At 47.7% G+C, this 22325-nt stretch overlaps 1 protein-coding gene across 3 annotated transcripts in view; it reads left to right on the top strand.

Moving 5' to 3' along the window:
• The window catches only part of LOC146829947 (nicotinamide N-methyltransferase-like), a 381589-nt gene that overhangs the window by 320691 nt on the left and 38573 nt on the right, over positions 1-22325 (top strand). For all 3 annotated transcript variants that reach the window (XM_085604211.1, XM_085604212.1, XM_085604213.1), the window contains one exon: positions 3894-4101. In XM_085604211.1, coding sequence (XP_085460337.1) covers positions 3923-4101 — 179 coding nt within the window. In that variant the 5' untranslated portion in view covers positions 3894-3922. The remainder of the gene's footprint in view (positions 1-3893; positions 4102-22325) is intronic.

Below are 22325 nucleotides of genomic sequence, written 5' to 3' on the forward strand. Positions count from 1 at the left end.
TTCTTCTTCCTGAATCCAGCATGGGGGACTCTGAATTTTACACTGTAGCCTTTCAATTGCTCCGCTGTGTAACCTTCCAGTCTCTCCCAATCCACCTCATCCATTCCAGAAATCACAGAGAGTGCTCTTCCAGCAGGGAGTGAGCCAGGCATGGTTGCAGTAATGGTCGATGTCTCAACAGTTAAAAAATGAAAACCTGTGGCTGCGTTACTTGGTCTGCTCTCACTATCTGGTGATTAATAATTCACTGTATGCAAATTACAAATGCAAATCCGAAATCCCAGCCGCTGCCAATAATGTTAGAGTCGGGGATCTCTGATTGGCGCAAGGATGTCCTTGTGTCAAGCAGGGACCCTCTCCTCCACGTCAGGGCAAAGGATAACCCCTTTTGGAATGACCCTTGCTCACCCTCTAGGTGCGTGGCGTGAGCAGCCAAGGCGATTCTTCAGGCGTTGTTGGTTAAGCAATTATAATCACACACACAGTAAACACATCAATCCCCCCAGAAACGGACACCAGGCTTAGGTATGTGAAAATACGCTCCTTTATATAAAAATAGTTATCTTAATATGCAGACTTATCACAAGACTAGTAACGTTGTTTGGATGCCACCAGGTTATAAAGCAGGCAAGCAGTTCTTTAAGCGGGTACTTCTTTAGTCTTTTACCAATGTCACTTGAGGGATTCCAGTCTTGACTTACTTCAGGCCTGCCGCGGCTCACGCATCTGTCGTGGGTGCGCCTGCGCCGTGCACAGCTCCTCCCGGCAGCTCCGGGGCGGCGGGAGGTGAGACGGGCGTGCGGTGCGGTGAGGTTAACGGGGAAATAAGGCGTTGCGGGCCCCGAGCCCGATACTGGAACTCCTTTAGTGATGTGGAGGGTCGGCACCGGTCGGTGCGACTCTCAGCTTGGGAAGTGTTCTTGGGTCCTCAATCAGCGGGTGTGGGCAAGTAGGCAGGCACGGCCAGCGACCCTTAGCACGGCGGTGCAGGGGGGTCTCCACAGCGGGGGCGGCACGGCCTGGGGGTGTTCCAAGGATAACGAAGCGGGGTCACAGGGCACGGTCCGTGCAGCTGGTGACCCGGCGAAGATCACGATCGTTGGAAGGATTCCGGCGGGAGGGGTGACAGCGCTTTCAGCGCGCTCCAGTGGCAGGCGGTGACAGGGGTGCAGGCAACCTAGCCCGGGGACAGAGAGCGGCTCCAGACGGAGCGGGGCTCTCACGGGGTTGAGGCAGGCAAGCTCCTGAGTGTCACGGCCCTAGGAGGGGCGATGAGGGGCGCAGTCTCTCTCCAGCGGGATGCACACACGGCTCGAATTGGAGGACGAGCAAAAGCACAGAGAACCCACTGGTCCTGGGGTTCAGTTCAGGGGGCAAGCTCAGATCAAGCCCTTGGAGAATGTTCAAGCACAAAGCAGCAAAGTCTTTTCAGCAAGTCTCTTCCTCTCCTTTCTCAGCAAGGCAAGCAGCAGGCCAGCTCCTCCAGCGTCTTCTTCTCCTTCTAATCGGGCAGAGGTTCTTTGTGGTAAAACAGGATTCTGATTTCTTAGGAGCCAGGCTCCTACTTTTATACAGTGATTCTTTTGTTCTGTAGCGCCAGGGGGCCTGGGCCTGGCCCAGTCCAGTTCTGGAGCACTTTGTTATGGTGACTCTGCTCTTTTCTTTCAGCAGCAGGGCAGAGACATCAGCCGCTCCGCAGGGGGTGGCGCCGGCTTTGTGGTGGCAGAGCACAGGTCTATTCAAGAGGCAAGGTGTACTCCTCCCACCCATCCTGGTGTCATCTCTCTACCCACCACCTGGCAGCCAACCTGTCTCTGGGGATTCCCCAACCCTGCTCCTTACTGTTGCTAGGCAGAACACACACACACAGCAGAGGCGGACTGAAATGGCCAGGTCAGTAAATACTAACTTTCTAAAAGTAGTATTTACAAACCCAGGATATTAAAATAAACTTGACTACAAGAAGTATTTTATTATTCTGAGTTCAGGCATACTAAACTTGACATTCTACCATGCTCTCTGAGTCCACTGGGGTCACAGCGTGTAGTGACTCCAGCAGCCCATTCTGGCCTATGGAGAGCAGGTAGCCTTCAATAGTGAAAAACGAAAAGGGCTGTAATTCACTACTAGGACATGCCACACACATCAGGGCATGTCCTACCTTATGCCTACAATGCACCCCTGCCCTTGGGCCTACCAGAGGGGTGGCTAATATGTAGGTAAGGGAAGGTTGAGGGACTGGCAAGTGGGGGCACTTGCGCAGTCCGCGCGACAGTCCCAGACTGCACGCAGGGTCTGCGGTGGCAGACCCTAGACACATTTTACAAGGTCGCTTTCTGTGGGTGGCGCAACCAGCGCTGCAAGCCCACCAGCAGCATTGGCATTTACAAGCCCTGGCACCCCTGGTGCACTTTACTGGGGACTGACAGTAAATCCAATAAACCAATCATGAGCATCAATTACAGGTACACTTTACCTAGGGAGCACTTGCACTGCGGCACGGATTAGCCGTGGCGCAGTGCCCTGAGCGGACAACACCAGCAAAACAGCTGAGGCACACCATCAAAAAGTGGAAGGGAAACTCACGCCAAGGTGCCAGGTCTAACAGTTGCCTTTTGTCAGCGTAAGCTTCCTCTACCCATTGTGCTTTACAAGAAAAAATAGTGATATTTAAATTCTTTAAATTACTACAACACCTCCTCAGGGGTAGCAAGCACTTTATAAATGCTTTTTATTTTGTGTAAATACTGGGAAAGATCAACACATCTGACATTCTTACAGTGCATCTGACATTCTAAACAGAGCCTGAACAAAGTGAAAAGCTGCCTCTCTTAAGTATGTAAAGTGCCAACAAGGTGTGAGCCTTTTTGTTCTCCTCTGCTGCATTTGCTTCTAGGTGTGAGGCTCCTGACTGCTGCCAGTCAGGAGACTCAAACAAAAGGAGGCCTGATGACTCCTCAGATTCGGCCTTTGTTATGGACCCAGCATGAGCCAGAACTAAGAAAGACCCATCCCCGCCTGCACATTGTTGCGATCGAAAGCAGACAACAACGTGCAGGTGCTTCTGAAAGTGTCCCGGTGTTTGCAAGTTACACCGGGACAAATTCAGCATCTTTTTCAGAGGGGCCCAACTTCTTGGCAGGGTGGACGGCGTCCACCCTGTGAAAAGAGTAGGTGGATGCTGTGTACCCGTGTGTACCCCCGACTCATGCCCTGACCACACTCTACTACAAAGACCGCGACCCACCGTCAAGTCAGTTCAGGCAGGACACGACCGGCCAGGTACTTGGCAATTATCTCACAGCGGGTGGGCAGTCCGAAGACGCCGGCTCCACGCTCCCTGAAGTCCGCTAAAGCAGGACCCGGGGAGTGTGAAAATTCAAAATAAATTTAAAGAGAGAGATCGCCACAGCATGCCCAGCAAACCTTGACCTCGGTGATACCAGAGTCCGCTGAAGCATGACCTCGATCCCACTTACCTGAAAAACAGGAAAACAGCACTCGGAGCAGTGCAGAAATTAAACAACAGGTCTTGGATTGTGTGGTACCACCTTTTATCCCATTGGTGGAAGGAGGAGGGGGCCATATTGGAGGGATAGGAGGCTGGTAGTTTGAATTTCTTTTACTAGGAGGTTCTGTGGGAACCTAAAACTCATGTGTTGATTACTGTGGCAGGGAAGATGGACAAGGAGGTAATGCCCTGTTCCACTGCCCTCCTGTGAAAGTTGAACCTGTCCCATTCCGAGGGAGCCTGGCAACTACCATCTATGAAGTGTTAACTGCTAATGAGGAGGGCGCTGCAGATGCATGAAAATCCACCTTTGATGACATTGCAGACATCTGACTCGTCTTATTCACAGCTCTTTCCTCATGTGTGAAACTCTCTCCAACAGGTGCTGTGAAGGAAGGCACGTTCCTAGAAATGTCCTTTGTCCCATTCGTTCACTGCGCCCTCCCCGCCAGTCACTACTTCCAAGACGCCTACTTCGCCTGCCCCAATGACAAGACCATCGAGGAGGTGCAGAAGTGGAAGCAGGGCCAGTCCGGGGCTTTGGACATCACTCACCTTCTGACCTTCATTATTGGACTCCTGGGCAACAGGTGAGAATTCAGATTCAAAGAGTCTCAGTACAAGTATCACAAAGACGCTCAGAACTCTCAGCCTGAAACACAAGGGACATCAAAGCTTCCACAAAAGCCAGACTCAGCTGCTCAAACGCAAAGGCCAAGCAGAAATCTCTGTGGGTGGCTGGACCGAGGCTTCACCCGGAAGGGGTGATGGGTTATGTAAGGAGCAATAGACACAGGTCAACTCAAGAACTATAGCCATAGGTCAAAACAAAAACCATACATGAGTTCAAACAAGAACTATAGACATAGGTCAAAATATACACCATACATGAGTTCAAACAAGAACTATAAACTTAGGTCAAAACATAAGCCATACATGAGTTCAAACAAGAACTATAGACATAGGTCAAAACATAAACCATACATGAGTTCAAACAAGCACTATAGACATAGGTCAAAACATAAACCATACATGAGTTCAAACAAGAACTATAGCCATATGTCAAAACAAAAAACATACATGAGTTCAAACCAGAACTACAGACATAGGTCAAAACAAAAAACATACATGAGTTCAAACCAGAACTATAGACATAGGTCAAAACAAAAACCATACATGAGTTCAAACCAGAACTGTAGACATAGGTCAAAACAAAAACCATACATGAGTTCAAACAAGACCTATAGACATAGGTCAAAACAAAAACCACACATGAGTTCAAACAAAAAATAAATACATAGGTCAAAACAAAAACCATACAGGAGTTCAAACCAGAACTATAGACGTAGGTCAAAACAAACACCATACATGAGTTCAAACAAGCACTATAGACATAGGTCAAAACATAAACCATACATGAGTTCAAACAAGAACTATAGCCATATGTCAAAACAAAAAACATACATGAGTTCAAACCAGAACTACAGACATAGGTCAAAACAAAAAACATACATGAATTCAAACCAGAATTATAGGCATAGGTCAAAACATAAACCATAAATGAGTTCAAACCAGAACTATAGCCATAGGTCAAAACATCAACCATAGATGAGTTCAAACCAGAATTATAGCCATTGGTCAAAACATAAATCATATGAGTTCAAACCAAAACTATAGACATAGGTCAAGACAAAAACCATACATGAGTTCAAACCAGGACTGTAGACATAGGTCAAAACCAAAACCATACATGAGTTCAAACAAGAACTATAGACATAGGTCAAAACAAAAAACCATACATGAGTTTAAACAAGAACTATAGCCATAGGTCAAAACAAAAACCATACATGAGTTCAAACAAGAACTATAGACATAGGTCAAAACAACAAACCATACATGAGTTAAAAAAAACTATAGACATAGGTCAAAACAAAAACTATACATGAGTTCAAACAAGAACTATAGTCATAGGTCCAAACATAAACCATACATGAGTTAAAACAAGCACTATAGACATAGGTCAAAACATAAATCATACATGAGTTCAAATCAGAAATATAGCCATAGGTCAAAACAAAAACCATACATGAGTTCAAACAAGCACTATAGACATAGGTCAAAACATAAACCATACATGAGTTCAAACAAGAACTATAGCCATATGTCAAAACAAAAAACATACATGAGTTCAAACCAGAACTACAGACATAGGTCAAAACAAAAAACATACATGAGTTCAAACCAGAACTATAGACATAGGTCAAAACAAAAACCATACATGAGTTCAAATCAGAACTATAGACGTAGATCAAAACAAACACCATACATGAGTTCAAACAAGCACTATAGACATAGGTCAAAACATAAACCATACATGAGTTCAAACAAGAACTATAGCCATATGTCAAAACAAAAAACATACATGAGTTCAAACCAGAACTACAGACATAGGTCAAAACAAAAAACAAACATGAATTCAAACCAGAATTATAGGCATAGGTCAAAACATAAACCATAAATGAGATCAAACCAGAACTATAGCCATAGGCCAAAACATAAACCATAGATGAGTTCAAACCAGAACTATAGCCATTGGTCAAAACATAAATCATATGAGTTCAAACCAAAACTATAGACATAGGTCAAGACAAAAACCATACATGAGTTCAAACCAGGACTATAGACATAGGTCAAAACAAAAACCATACATGAGTTCAAACAAGAACTATAGACATAGGTCAAAACAACAAACCATACATGAGTTTAAACAAGAACTATAGCCATAGATCAAAACAAAAACCATACATGAGTTCAAACAAGAACTATAGACATAGGTCAAAGCAACAAACCATACATGAGTTAAAAAAAACTATAGACATAGGTCAAAACATAAATCATACATGAGTTCAAATCAGAAATATAGCCATAGGTCAAAACAAAAACCATACATGAGTTCAAACCAGGACTATAGACATAGGTCAAAACAAAAACCATACATGAGTTCAAACAAGAACTATAGACATAGGTCAAAACAACAAACCATACATGTTTCAAACCATAACTATAGACATAGGTCAAAACATAATCATACATGAGTTTAAACAAGAACTATAGCCATAGGTCAAAACAAAAAACATACATGAGTTCAACAAAAACTATAGTCACAGGTCAAAACATAAACCATACATGAGTTCAAACAAGCACTATAGACATACGTCAAAACATAAACCATACATGAGTTCAAACAAGAACTATAGACATACGTAAAAAAAAATACATGAGTTCAAACCAGACCTATAGACATAGGTCAAAACATAAACCATATACGAGTTCAAATAAAAAATAAATACAGAAGTAAAAACAAAAACCATATATGAGTTCAAATAAGAACTATAGACATAGGTCAAAACATAAACCATACATGAGTTCAAACAAGAACTATAGCCATAGGTAAAAACAAAACCATATTTTTTTTATTTTATTTGAAAAGTTTTTTATAGCACTGGCCAAACCCAGAGGTATCAGAGCGCTTTACATGAGGATGTACAAATGCTTCAAAACATAGTTATATAGTTACAGCAGTTTCAGGTACGTAGTTACTGGGATACATGAGTTACAAAGGCATGGCTCAGGTATGGGGAAGAAAAAGCAGGCAGGGGGATGGAGAGAAGGAATAGAAGAGGAAGATAAGGAGTGAGGGAGGAAAGAGGGGAGGGAGGGGGTAGAAAACACAACAGGGTAACAAGAAAAGAAACAGTGTCTGACGATCGGCAGGGTAGGTGATGGTAAGGGGGGAATCGGAGCCAAATTCCTCAATAGCTGCACAGGGCAACTCCACCGGTCATCAGCCAAAGGTTGTTCAGTCGCCGAAGTACATCAGAGGGTTAAAGTATCAGCCTAGGGGAGATCATCAAAAGGTTTCAAAGAGAGCACCTTTTAACGGTGTACAGTGCTGAGTTCCCAGCGATAATGGGAACAGTCACAAACCTCCGCTATGTGTGAAACCCTTAACACTGTAGACTCTCTCAGAGGTGTATCTGAGACTCCAAGGCATAAATGCTGGTTCCCTCCCCAACAAGGGGAGAAAGATTGCTTTGGCAAGTGGCACATTCAAGGAGGCCATTAAGGGACAGTTGAGCGGTAAGGGAGGACCTATATAGCAGAATGGGGGAAAAGAGAGTAGGTACGCTGGTACAGATGCCTACTGCCCTAGAGCAACTAACATTGGAGGTAGTAGGAAAAAGCCAAGAAAATAATATGAGTAGTCTGCAAAATGAACGTAGCTTAATCAAAATCAGTTACCCTAATGGTCAAACACGGAGGGCTAGCAGTAAAAAGCGAGTTAAAGGGTGAAGAGAGCGTAGGCAGAATATGGAGATGGCACAAACATTGGGAACAAATGATTGCAGAGGGAAAGGGAAGAAGTGGCCCGGGAGGAAAGTTTGGTCGCCATTTTAAGGTCAGGCCGGTACAGGCAGTATCACATTTTTACGGTCAGGTCGGAAAAGGCAGTATCACAGGGACGGTCACCGGGGGTGATGGAACAATACAGAGTTACTACATTACATCAGTTCAAAAACAAACACAAGGCAAAGCTAATCATAGAGAGAGTCCTATGGAGCATAGAGGGAAGTGGGCGAGGCGTAGAGAAGGCAGCATGAGGCGCAAAGTGGGAAGTGGGAAAATCAGTAATGGGGGAAAGGGGAGCAGATCAGGACAGATATGTGACCGGCAGAGGATCAATAGTCATAGCATCCCAAGAAATAGGTGAGCGGGATGAAAGAGAGAGTGGTGTAGGGAATTGGGAACAGTAGTCTCAACAATCCAGTAAAATGAGACAGTCGAAGGTGAGGGGGGTGTAGAAGACCTAGGGGGGTAAAAGGAGAAGGTCAGTCCCTTGTGATGGAGCAGTCCAATGGAGGAGACAACATTCGAGGTCACCCACATGGGATCCGGAGGAAAGGAGGAACGGACAAAGGATGCCAAAATGGTGGGTCCGTGTCCTGGGCACTGAAAGAAAATAAAGTAAACCAAAATGGTGGGGTGCATACAAACATCCAGGTCCTAAGACCAGCATAGTTGGATCCACTTGAGGTGCAGGTAGGGGGAAGCAACCAGGGTGTCATGGGGGGAGGCGGGCTGGAGATCATGGAAACAAGAGGAAGGCCGACCGCGACAGGGCTGTGGGGTCAGCAGTGTCGCCGATCAGTTCTCTTCATTGATTAGGGGAACTCGGTCAGACCAGGGTCCAAGGTCGCAATGTGGAGGCCACAGACCCGGGATCGAGGGAGTGGTCCCTGTCAGGCAGCCGATCCCGGGGCAGCTCCCACCGGAAAAGTAGCAAAGCAAGGTTGTAGTGTGGAGCAAATCACTAGTTTGGAAGGCGGCAAAGTAAGGCTGCAACAATGCTGATAGTTAGAGCCAGCAGTCGAGCTTCGGGCTGGATAGCAGGGCAGCAAAGCAAGGCTGCAAAATGGCATCGCAATACAATATGGAGCTGCAGTCCAAATTTCAACCGATGCCACCATGTTGGTTCCAGGGGAAGGCTCTGGCTGAGCGACAAGGGTATCTAGACTCATGCCACGAGGTGAGACTGCGCCGGGCAGCTGAGCTCCGAACCGGAAAGGCCGTGTTAATTACATAGATGAGTATAAGGAAAAGTCATGGTTCCTACAAAGAACAGCTCTTCTGATAAAAAGAGCAGACATGGCCTGCATTCCTTGATGCTGATAGTTATGGGCAACAATGTTCACTATCATAGCATAAAGAAAAGACAACATAACAAAGGATAGGAGCAAATGTGAAATAACATGATCTTCTACATAAAGTTCTCCAATTCTATTATCTGTAGCTAAAGATGCTAAGAACTCCCTAGGTTGCCCAATACGGTTACAAGAATGCAACAAGTGATAGCATGCTGATAAACCAATGACGCGTGTTTTTGGCACCGTGCTGAAAACAGAAGATCTGAGTTTAAAATCCTGGCCGACCAAAGTCGGCCTTTTATGCTGCGGAGGAAAATGAGTGCTATTGAGTTCAATATTTGTAACACTGTTTCTGTCAAGTGTTACACATAAAACTAGCTGGCATAATTATTATAGCCTTATAGCCCGCCATATCGGGCTATACTTGCTATTAAAGGTCCGCTCCAGCGTTAAAGGCCCGAGCTGAAGGCCAGGGCTTTAACAATGGCGCAGGACATTATTAGCCGGTACAGCCCAGCTACGAAGGGCTATAAGGCTATTAAAACATTCTGCCACTAGAGGGCAGAATGTTCTAATAAATAAAACAAAGGCCTCTCGGAGTCCAAGGGGGCTTAAAACCCCTCAGGCTCCGAGAGGCGCTTGTGAAAACATTGGAATGTTGCTTTGCGGGCCTTCAACGGCCGTAGAAGCCTGGAGCACGCCACTGTCTTCAATCGAGCTCCCAACATTCCAATGTTCTAATAACCTTTAAAAGATTGGTTTCTTCGGGTTCTATAAACGTCTATCCCACATCAAGCTGTCCTGATTCCTACATTTAAGGTCATGTGCCAGAAACGGTGAGGGTATGTCCACAAGAAGAGCTTATTCCTTGACTGCTGAGCATTCAGAGGTTACTTCAATACTTAGTTGCTTGACCAATACACTTGAGGTCCCGTGAGTGTAACATGAGAAGTTTGCTTCACACCTTGGCGTGAGAGGTTCCTTTTCAGTATGAAATGAGTCATCCTGGACCCCATAACATGAGGAAGTGGCTAGAGATTTCATCAGAGAATGTTATTTGATCCCTTACTATGAGAAGCTTACTTGACATATTAGATTGAGGAAAGTTACATGACTCCTTCCCCTGCGACGCTGAAGTGTCTCCTCAGCTGAATAAGTTTAATCTTTTATTTGAGAAGCCGACTTTACCCCTTAGCATAAAAACTTTCCTCGACTTCTCTTTCAGTATGAAAAGTTTAGATGACCCCCTAGCATAAAGAAAGATCCACGACTCCATATGAAAAAGTGAGTTGACGTGAGCACGAGAGTTATTTGACCGCTTAGCATAGAAATATTACTTGACTCCAACATCAGAAGATCACTTGTCGTCATAGGATGATAACCGGCTCCATTAGTCGCTCACCTTCAACCCTTCAACGTTTTTATATTCTTAATCCTCACTTTGTTTTTGGGTGATTTCATGCACATACTTTTCCCGCATTCGGTCACACACCTTTCCCCTTACTTCTAGCTTTTTCGCATTTCCCAGTTTAAAACCTATTCACTTCTAGTTCTTGTGGTCCTCGGTCTGCTCACTCTGGTTTCTGTCCTTTCTTCACTTCCTTTGTCTTTCAACCTCTACCTGTATGCTATATTCATCTTCATATGTTCACCAGTGGATCCTGTGGTGCAGGGTGGATGCATTCGTTTTGGGGGCCTAGTTCAACCCGAGGTCATTGTGGGCCCGATTCACAGAACTAACTTAAGACAAAATCCTAAACTTACTACCATTTTGGTATTCACAGAAGGCACTTACTGATTTTGGTATTCACAGAAGACACTTACTCATTTTGGTATTCACAGAAGACACTTACTCACTTCGGTATTCACAGAAGTTAGGAGTCCTAAGATTAGGACTCCTAAATGCCTTCTGTTAATACCGAAAGTCTTAAAATTAGGATTTTTCTCAGTTTAGGAGTCCTAAAGTTAGGACTCCTAACTTTACTTCTACTAAACTGAGAAAAATCCTAATTTTAAGGCTTTCGGTATTCACAGAAGGCATTTAGGAGTCCTAAAGTTAAGAGTCCTAACTTTAGTACTACTAAATTGAGAAAAATACTAATTTTAGGACTTTTGGTATTCACAGAAGGAATTTAGGTGTCCCAAAGTTAGGAGTCCTAACTATACTACTACTAAATTGAGAAAAATCCTATTTTTAAGAATTTCGGTATTCACAGAAGGCATTTAAGAGTCCTAAAGTTAGGAGTCCTAACTATACTACTACTAAACTGAGAAAAATCTTAATTTTAAGGCTTTCGGTATTCACAGAAGGCATTTAGCAGTCCTAAAGTTAGGAGTCCTAACTTTACTACTACTAAATTGAGATAAATCCTAATTTTAAGAATTTCGGTATTCACAGAAGGCATTTAGGAGTCCTAAAGTTAGGACTCCTAACTTCTGTGAATACCGAAATGAGTAAGTGTCTTCTGTGAATACCAAAATGGTAGTAAGTTTAGGATTTTGTCTTAAGTTAGTTCTGTGAATCGGGCCCAGGGTGTTTATAAAAATGCCAGACAAAGTAACATTTTAGGGGTGTGGATCCCACCAATCTTTCTACTGTTGTTAGTCAGTTTCTATCCTCCATGCTTGTTCAACTATCTCCCCTACTGCAGATGCTTCTCATTTGCTATTCATTCGAGGGGTGGTGTTACAAGTATCCTATCCCAGGGGTGCAACACGCATTTACATCAGCACAGCTGGGGCGCTTTATTTTTACGCTAGGGACTTTAGAGTGAACTGAATTTCAGCCCTTAACATTTAAATATAGTGATTAATTGTGAAATCCCTTTTTAGGTCTCGCCTGGCATAGACTGCGCAGATATGCGCAGTCTCGCTGGCGTGATTTAATGAGTTAGGGTAGATTTCTCTAATGGACTTTAAGCCCCACCCCTCTTTTCCACTGGCTGGCGTCACCGTTTATGCTAAACGGTGGCCAGCCATTGGAAAAGAGCGTCTAGTGATGTACACTTTTCTCTTTTAGAGCAGTCCAGTTGGACTGGCTGCCCGGACTTACTGCTGGCGTAAAAGTTTTTTTATCTTTATGGGGCCAAACACATGGCCCCATAAGGATAAGAAACCTTTTAGCACAAAAGGAAGTCAGGCGAGCCAGTCCAACTGGGACGGCTCTAAAAGAGAAATGTGTAAATTGCGAAGGACAGCGTCGCACACACGAGCCAGGCAAATAAATTTAACATTGATTTAAGATTAAACTGCTTGCCTAGCGCTTCCTGTCTAGCCACTCAGAGGTCCATACAGAGATGAAAACACTTCACAAAATAAGAAATATGCACATATTTTGAGAATGATCTTTTGCAGCACAAGAGTCTCGATTTCACGCCAAGATGAAGACTGAAAATCGAGAAATCCACAGGGCAAACAAATTACAAAGAATCGCCTGGCATGCTTTTAAGATACGTGCCTGTGGCGTGCTGCGAAGCCCAGAATGGAAGCTCCTTGAACTCGTTTGGCGCATGGTGAGGCGCTCATGCGGCAACAGGCAAGGCAGGGTTCTAGATCTTAATATAGGCGCACATGGGGCATCGCAAAGCACAGCAAAACACTGCATAAACAAAGTTAATCGGCTTGAGTCGCCCTCCCCCACCCCTGACAAAAAGGAAGACCCCCACTGACCTTATTTTGTCAAGGGAAGTTAGTTAATGCCACTCACCACCTTTATTGGCTCTTTGCCGATGGAAATAGCATGGGGTAGGAAGAGGGCGGAGTGGTTGAGGGTGAACAAGGGAAAGGAGTTCAACGAAGACGAATATACAGATAGAACACGTAACTTTCCTAAATCATCATTTATTCACTTGTACTATGCTTATTTGAGAACATCTTTTTTAAAGTGCTTTTAAAATCCGCGAGTTATAACGTGAAGGGCAAACATTCATGTGGTGTATAATAAAAGGGTTATTTCTGTAACCTGGGCACAGAGCCGAATGCAGGTTTTCATCATAAAACCAATTGTACTTTGTAAACCACTGTGCGGGCTCCGTGGGGACATCTAGTGACGCTGAATTAGCAGCTTCATAATCCTGGGTATGGGGGTTTCAGTGTAGGTCTATCGTTTCTGTTCTTTTAGAGCCCTGCAGTTAACATTCAATATAGGACACTTTACAATTTCAACAAGCATTGGCTTATCCAATAGGTCTCGCTTTTTGGGACCATATAAGTATTTAGTTATGCAGCACAATATCCTTAGTGCAACAACATCAGCTGTTGCATGGCTAAACACTTATAAGGTCCCAAAGGCGAGACCTATTGGCTATGCCAATGCTTGTTTCAATTTACAACACTCTAAGCAGAGCCTATGTTTTATAAGCAAGAGTGTGCAGAATTGGTCTAAGAGACTCAAATCAATCCAGATTTTCAGGACTCTTAATGGTATTACCTTCTTTAGATTATTCTGATAATTGGGCATGGAACTGACAATCTTAGAATTAAAGTGTGAATCCATCAGTCTACTGACTATAAAGTCAAAGCAGGAGATGACAGCCAAATCAGGTCTTCCCCCTGTTTTTTAAGCATGCTTTTAAAAATAGTCCTAAATGGGTTTAGAATTGTTATTTTTTAAATTCAGTGTGAGATTCCCAGTTCTCACGTCCAAACCTGAAAGGGCTGCGAAGTCATGATTGAAATGGACTGTTCATTTATTAGGTCTCACCTAGGCAGCGCTTGCGCTGTCTCGTTGAGACATGCAGTATACACTATAGTGTATATAAGCTCCGCCCACTCTACACCCATCTCCACCCATCATTGTCTGGTGTCTTAAATTGTAGGCTTGTTAGTCCCTCCTTATGATGGACATGTCTTCATTTGTGTCCTTCCACGGCTATTGGCCCCTTTACTGTACAGACTACTTTCTTCCGATGGCTTCTCACAACCCCATTGCCAATGCTTGTTTAATTTGTCTCTCCCTACAATGCTTGTTTTATTTATTTCTCCACACTCTGAGATCTCTGTTTAATTATTTAGGATTAACACAGCCCAAGTCTCGCTTTAATTATTTATTATTTGTATTTTATGATTAATACAGCCCACACGAGGACATTCTTTTAATCATTTATAATTAATACACCCCAAGCCAGGATTGAACTCTGCTCTCCAGCTTCAAGGTCGGCAGCCTTATATGTTGCGCCACCGCTCCTCGCTTCAAGACAAGCCCTTAAAGGGGTTTGTTTATCTTTGTTTCCATTGCGTGCATTTCACAGTGCCCCAGGGGCACAAGCAGGGACCTAATAGAGTGCTTCTCTATCAGAATGCACTTTTTGGTCCCCTTGGGGTGGGGCACAAGCAGGCATCCACTTCAGCATGCCTAAGCAAGCGTGTGAGGAGTGGATGCGTGCGTGTGTGTGCGTGCGCACGCGAGGCTGTAGGAGTGGAGGGATGGCGAATTTCGCGACCTCAGCTCTGGCTGCGTCACTGAGTGCTGCAGCGCTACATTGTTACAATTGCGGCCTCACTCAGCCGCCTGCCAGCATTAGTTAGTTATTTACCGGGCCGCCCGTGGCGCCGTGCGCCGGGCTGTCTGAGTCAGTCACTGACTGACACAGCCCACACTCTGCAGATAAAACATGGGAGGTGCTGGGGCCTGCCCATTAAATCCGGATGTGACCTCATGTGGTCCTGCACTGCAGGAAGTGAGGTCGCCAGAGAGTGACATTAAGAAATACATCTTATCGGAGTAACAGAGACCGCGGGCGGGATTTTTGTTTTTCCTTGATGCACTGCTTGGGACACTGAGCAGGTCAACAAGGAAAAACAAAGCTCCCGCCCGCCGTCGATAGGATGCAATTAGCGCGAGTCAGCCTTTGTGGCAGTTCTGCTGGGGGTGATCTAGTTCAGGAGGTCGGCATGCCTGACTTGCAACAGGCAGAGGATGTTTCTTTTGAAGTTCTGTCGGGCCTCCAGGAATGCCGCTGCCCGCGTCCCACGCAGGGGGACACTCAGCAGGGCAGCCTTCTAGTGGCCGCCCGTCGGAGCCTCCCCCCCTCTCCCCCCCCTGCTCCGCCTCTCTAGTAGGCCGCGCCTCGGGGAGGGGAGGCCCCCAATGGGTTTGTCCTGGGGAGGCGTGCCACAAGGATGGGCGAGGCTAGACCCCCCTTTTAGGCGCCTCACCCCCTCAGTTCTTCCTCTGCTTCCTGCGCCACTCCTCCTGGCCACGCGAATTTGTGGTCGACGATCGTGGTCGTCTCCGTCTCCGTCCTGGCAGCGTCGCGTTGGTTGGGAGATGCGAGATCGGCCTCTGCCTCCGTCCCCTCACCCCGACTCGGTCGTGTCCTGTCCTCGGAGCTGCTCGCTTAGGTGGTGAGTGATCTGGAGGGCCTGGCAGTGCCCCCCCCCTCCTTTCTGTGTCAGCACAACTCGTGCTGGGTCAAGGGGCACTGAAGCGTATGGGCGGTGTGTCCCGCAACTCCGGGGGTGAGGGGGGGCATTTTCGTGTTTCCCACTTGTCCGGGAGTTGCTCTTTTGACCCTGTGTGGGGGGAGTCCAGCAGTCCGAGTCTCGGCCGGTGCCCCTTTTTGGTAGTGTCCCTTATGGGTCGAGGCAGCGGTGCCCGCACTCTTGTGCGGTCTCACCGATGTATTGTTTGCGGCTCGATTCGCGTGTTGGCTGGGGCTGGCGTCGCGGATTGCATGCGGTGAGTCTGCCCCCCCCCCCGCCATTAATTAACATGTTCTAGCGGAAGACTTCCAAATCCGGTGCAGCAATGAGTGACGTCTGAAACAGACGAGCATCGGTTACAGATCCTGATCAGCTCATCACAGTGAGTGAGGACTTTAAAGATAAAGCTCAGTCCGACAAACCGTGTCACAGACCGATTTGCAAATCTTTTGTTTACACTCTGCTCGTGGCAAGCCACTTTTCTCTATTATAGTTCTGTGATCTGTGGACGTTCACAAAACCCAGGACTAGCTACTTGGGGGAGATTTCCAAAAGTGAAAACGCACTTTAACAACTTTCAACCCGCATACAAACAGGTGTCATATACGTCCTTGAAGGGAGCATCACTACACCCCCTTACTTCCACTAGTGACCCTATGCAGTCCCGTTCTCAGTGGTATCAACTTCCCTCACATCCCTTACCTAATGCCTACCCACGTCCCTGGGACACGCCCAACAACAGCTGAAGAGCCCGGCAGTACGTGTGCTGCACCTCCCTGAAGAATGCTTTTGTGTCTCGCAGGCTTTGCTCAGGCGAGCACGGTGCTTGTAATGTAAAGCTGTGGCTAGGCTCCCTGGCCGGGCCAGGCCTCCCGCCGCCGCTAGCCTCCATCTCCAGTCACTGGAGCCACTCCTCTGTGCTGCAAACACTGCAATCAAATTCTAGCACCTTTATCTTGCGGGACCACAAGGGGGGCGATGGGGGCGCTACAGGGCCTGCGCACCACTCTTTGGGCCTGTTAGCCAGTGCAGCCAGTCTTCGTTGACAGCAAAGAACATAACATAACAGTAACATAACAGAAGAATAGGCAGCCGGCACGAATGCGCATCCGCGCATAACTTCCTGAGACAGATCAGCGCATGTACATCCCCCACACTGTATAACTAATCCTGCCGTGAAATTTATTGCATGCGCACCACCCATAAAGAACAATTCTCCCTCTAGTGTCTTAGGGCCCGATTCACAGAACTAACTTAAGACAAAATCCTAAACTTACTATCATTTTGGTATTCACAGAATGCACTTACTCATTTTGGTATTCACAGAAGACACTTACTCACTTCGGTATTCACAGAAGTTAGGAGTCCTAACTTTAGGACTCCTAAATGCCTTCTGTGAATACCGAAAGTCTAAAAATTAGGGTTTTTCTAAGTTTAGGAGTCCTAAAGTTAGGACTCCTAACATTACTACTACTAAACTGAGAAAAATCCTAATTTTAAGGCTTTCGGTATTCACAGAAGGCATTTAGGAGTCGTAAAGTTAGGAGTCTTAACTTTACTACTACTAAATTGAGAAAAATCCTAATTTTAAGACTTTCGGTATTCACAGAAGGCATTTAGGAGTCCTAAAGTTAGGAGTCCTAACTATACTACTACCAAACTGAGAAAAATCCTAGTTTTAAGACTTTCGGTATTCACAGAAGGCATTTAGGAGTCCTAAATTTAGGACTCCTAACTTCTGTGAATACCGAAATGAGTAAGTGCCTTCTGTGAATACCAAAATGAGTTAGTGCCTTCTGTGAATACCAAAATGGTAGTAAGTTTAGGATTTTATCTTAAGTTAGTTCTGTGAATTGGGCCCTATGCCTGGGAATGGAGTGCAGCTGTCTCTACTGCCTGTAAGTGCAGCCATATCTAGTGCCTGGGAATGGAGTGCAGCTGTCTCTACTGCCTGTGGGTGCAGCCATATCTAGTGCCTGGGAATGGAGTGCAGCTGTCTCTACTGCCTGTGGGTGCAGCCATATCTAGTGCCTGGGAATGGAGTGCAGCTGTCTCTCCTGCATGTCGGTGCAGCCATATCTAGTGCCGGGGAATGGAGTGCAGCAGTCTCTACTGCCTGTAGGTGCAGCCATATCTAGTGCCTGGGAATGGAGTGCAGCTGTCTGTGCTGCCTGTGGGTGCAGCCGTCTCTAGTGCCTGGGAATGGAGTACAGCTGTCTCTGCTGCCTGTGGGTGCAGCCATATCTAGTGCCTGGGAATGGAGTGCAGCTGTCTCTGCTAGCTGTGGGTGCAACCATATCTAGTGCCTGGGATTGGAGTGCAGCTGTCTCTACTGCTGTTGGTGCAGCCATATCTAGTGCCTGGGAATGGAGTGCAGCTGTCTCTACTGCCTGTGGGTGCAGCCATATCTAGTGCTTGGGAATGGAGTGCAGCTGTCTCTACTGCCTGTGGGTGCATCCATATCTAGTGCCTGTAAATGGAGTGCAGCTGTCTGTCCTGCATGTTGGTGAAGCCATATCTAATGCCGGGGAATGGAGTGCAGCAGTCTCTACTGCCTGTAGGTGCAGCCATATCTAGTGCCTGGGAATGGAGTGCAGCTGTCTCTGCTGCCTGTGGGTGTAGCCATCTCTAGTGCCTGGGAATGGAGTGCAGCTGTCTCTGCTGCCTGTGGGTGCAGCCACATCTAGTGCCTGGGAATGGAGTGCAGCCGTCTCTACTGCCTGTGGGTGCAGCCATATCTAGTGCCTGGGAATGGAGTGCAGCTGTCTCTACTGCATGTAGGTGCAGCAATATCTAGTGCCTGGGAATGGAGTGCAGCTGTCTCTACTACCTGTGGGTGCAGCCATATCTAGTGCCTGGGAATGGAGTGCAGCTGTCTCTACTGCCTGTGGGTGCAGCCATATCTAGTGCCTGGGAATGGAGTGCAGCTGTCTCTACTGCCTGTGGGTGCATCCATATCTAGTGCCTGGAAATGGAGTGCAGCTGTCTCTCCTGCATGTTGGTGAAGCCATATCTAATGCCGGGGAATGGTGTGCAGCAGTCTCTACTGCCTGTAGGTGCAGCCATATCTAGTGCCTGGGAATGGAGTGCAGCTGTCTCTGCTGCCTGTGGGTGTAGCCATCTCTAGTGCCTGGGAATGGAGTGCAGCTGTCTCTGCTGCCTTTGGGTGCAGCCATATCTAGTGCCTGGGAATGGAGTGCAGCTGTCTCTACTGCCTGTGGGTGCAGCCATATCTAGTGCCTGGGAATGGAGTGCAGCTGTCTCTAACGCCTGTGTGTGCAGCCATCTTCTGGGCCTGGGAGTGCTTCCCCATACAGAGCCTGGGACCATTGGCATCTCTAGTGCCTGGTCATGGAGTGCAGCTGTCTCTAGCGCCTGTGTGTGCAGCCATCTCTAGTGCCTGGGAATGGAGTGTAGCTGTCTCTACTGCCTGTGGGTGCAGCCATATCTAGTGCCTGGGAATGGAGTGCAGCTGTCTCTACTGCTGTGGGTGCAGCCACCTCTAGTGCCTGGGAATGGAGTGCAGCTGTCTCTACTGCCTATAGGTGCAGCCATATCTAGTGCCTGGGAATGGAGAGCAGCTGTCTCTACTGCCTGTGGGTGCAGCCATATCTAGTGCCTGGGAATGGAGTGCAGCTGTCTCTACTGCCTGTGGGTGCAGCCATATCTAGTGCCTGGGAATGGAGTGCAGCTGTCTCTACTGCCTGTGGGTGCAGCCATATCTAGTGCCTGGGAATGGAGTGCAGCTGTCTCTACTGCCTGTGGGTGCAGCCACATCTAGTGCCTGGGAATGGAGTGCAGCTGTCTCTACTGCCTGTGGGTGCTGCCATATCTAGTGCCTGGGAATGGAGAGCAGCTGTCTCTACTGCCTGTGGGTGCAGCCATATCTAGTGCCTGGGAATGGAGTGCAGATGTCTCTACTGTCTGTAGGTGCAGCCATCTCCAGTGCCTTGGAATGGAGTGCAGCTGTCTCTACTTCCTGTGGGTGCAGCCATATCTAGTGCCTGGAAATGGAGTGCAGCTGTCTCTACTGCCAGTGGGTTCATCCATATCTAGTGCCCAGGAAGGGAGTGCAGCTGCCTCTGCTGCCTGTGGGTGCAGCCATATCTAGTGCTTGGGAATGGAGTGCAGCTGCCTCTACCGCCTGTGGGTGAAGCCATTTTTAGTGCCTGGTAATAGAGTGTTGCTGTCTCTACTGCCTGTAGGTGCAGTCATCTCTAGTGCCTGGGAATGGAGTGCAGCTGTCTCTACTGCCTGTGGGTGCAGCCATATCTAGTGCCTGGAAATGGAGTGCAGCTGTCTCTACTGCCTGTGGGTGCAGCCATATCTAGTGCCTGGGAATGGAGTGCAGCTGTCTCTACTGCCTGTGGGTGCAGCCATATCTAGTGCCTGGGAATGGAGTGCAGCTGTCTCTGCTGCCTGTGGGTGCAGCCATCACTAGTGCCTGGGAATGGAGTGCAGCTGTCTGTGCTGCCTGTGGGTGCAGCCATATCTAGTGCCTGGGAATGGAGTGCAGCTGTCTCTACTGCCTGTGGGCGCAGCCATATCTAGTGCCCGGGAAGGGAGTGCAGCTACCTCTGCTGCCTGTGGGTGCAACCACATCTTGTGCCTGGGAATGGAGTGCAGCTGTCTCTACTGCCTGTGGGTGCAGCCATATCTAGTGCCTGGGAATGGAGTACAGCTGTCTCTACTGCCTGTGGGTGCAGCCATATCTAGTGCCTGGGAATGGAGTGCAGCTGTCTCTACTGCATGTAGGTGCAGCAATATCTAGTGCCTGGGAATGGAGTGCAGTTGTCTCTACTGCCTGTGGGTGCAGCCATATCTAGTGCCTGGGAATGGAGTGCAGCTGTCTTTACTGCCTGTGGGTGCAGCCATATCTAGTGCCTGGGAATGGAGTGCAGCTGTCTCTACTGTCTGTGGGTGCATCCATATCTAGTGCCTGGAAATGGAGTGCAGCTGTCTCTCCTGCATGTTGGTGAAGCCATATCTAATGCCGGGGAATGGAGTGCAGCAGTCTCTACTGCCTGTAGGTGCAGCCATATCTAGTGCCTGGGAATGGAATGCAGCTGTCTCTGCTGCCTGTGGGTGTAGCCATCTCTAGTGCCTGGGAATGGAGTGCAGCTGTCTCTGCTGCCTGTGGGTGCAGCCATATCTAGTGCCTGGGAATGGAGTGCAGCTGTCTCTACTGCCTGTGGGTGCAGCCATATCTAGTGCCTGGGAATGGAGTGCAGCTGTCTCTACTGCCTGTGGGTGCAGCCACATCTAGTGCCTGGGAATGGAGTGCAGCTGTCTCTACTGCCTGTGGGTGCAGCCACATCTAGTGCCTGGGAATGGAGTGCAGCTGTCTCTACTGCCTGTAGGTGCTGCCACATCTAGTGCCTGGGAATGGAGTGCAGCTGTCTCTACTGCCTGAGGGTGCTGCCATATCTAGTGCCTGGGAATGGAGAGCAGCTGTCTCTACTGCCTGTGGGTGAAGCCATATCTAGTGCCTTGGAATGGAGTGCAGCTGTCTCTACTGCCTGTGGGTGCTGTCATATCTAGTGCCTGGGAATGGAGTGCAGCTGTCTCTACTGCCTGTGGGTGCAGCCATATCTAGTGCCTGGAAATGGAGTGCAGCTGTCTCTACCTCCAGTGGGTTCATCCATGTCTAGTGCCCAGGAAGGGAGTGCAGCTGCCTCTGCTGCCTGTGGGTGCAGCCATATCTAGTGCTTGGGAATGGAGTGCAGCTGCCTCTACTGCCTGTGGGTGAAGCCATTTCTAGTGCCTGGTAATAGAGTGTTGCTGTCTCTACTGCCTGTAGGTACAGTCATCTCTAGTGCCTGGGAATGGAGTACAGCTGTCTCTACTGCCTGTGGGTGCAGCTATATCTATTGCCTGGGAATGGAGTGCAGCTGTCTCTACTGCCTGTGGGTGCAGCCATATCTAGTGCCTGGGAATGGAGTGCAGCTGTCTCTACTGCCTGTAGGTGCAGCCATATCTAGTGCCTGGGAATGGAGTGCAGCTGTCTCTGCTGCCTGTGGGTGCAGCCATCTCTAGTGCCTGGGAATGGAGTGCAGCTGTCTCTGCTGCCTGTGGGTGCAGCCATATCTAGTGCCTGGGAATGGAGTGCAGCTGTCTCTGCTAGCTGTGGGTGCAGCCATATCTAGTGCCTGGGAATGGAGTGCAGCTGTCTCTGCTGCCTGTGGGTGCAGCCATATCTAGTTCCTGAGAGTGGAGTGCAGCTGTCTCTACTGCCTGTGGGTGCAGCCATATCTAGTGCCTGGTAATGGAGTGTTGCTGTCTCTACTGCCTGTAGGTGCAGTCATCTCTAGTGCCTGGGAATGGAGTGCAGCTGTCTCTACTGCCTGTGAGTGCAGCCATATCTAGTGCCTGGGAATGGAGTGCAGCTGTCTAACTGCCTGTGGGTGCAGCCATATCTAGTGCCTGGGAATGGAGTGCAGCTGACCCTAACGCCTGTGTTTGCAGCCATCTGCTGTGCCTGGGAGAGCTTCCCCATACAGAGCCTGGGACCATAGACATCTCTAGTGCCTAGTCATGGAGTGCAGCTGTCTCTAGCGCCTGTGTGTGCAGCCATCTGTAGTGCCTGGGAATGGAGTGCAGCTGTCTCTACTGCCTGTGGGTGCAGCCATATCCAGTGCCTGGGAATGGAGTGCAGCTTCTCTACTGCCTGTGGGTGCAGCCATATC

This window comes from Triturus cristatus, chromosome 5_1 (assembly GCF_964204655.1).
Source record: "Triturus cristatus chromosome 5_1, aTriCri1.1, whole genome shotgun sequence".
In the NCBI taxonomy this organism is placed as follows: Eukaryota; Metazoa; Chordata; class Amphibia; order Caudata; family Salamandridae; genus Triturus; species Triturus cristatus.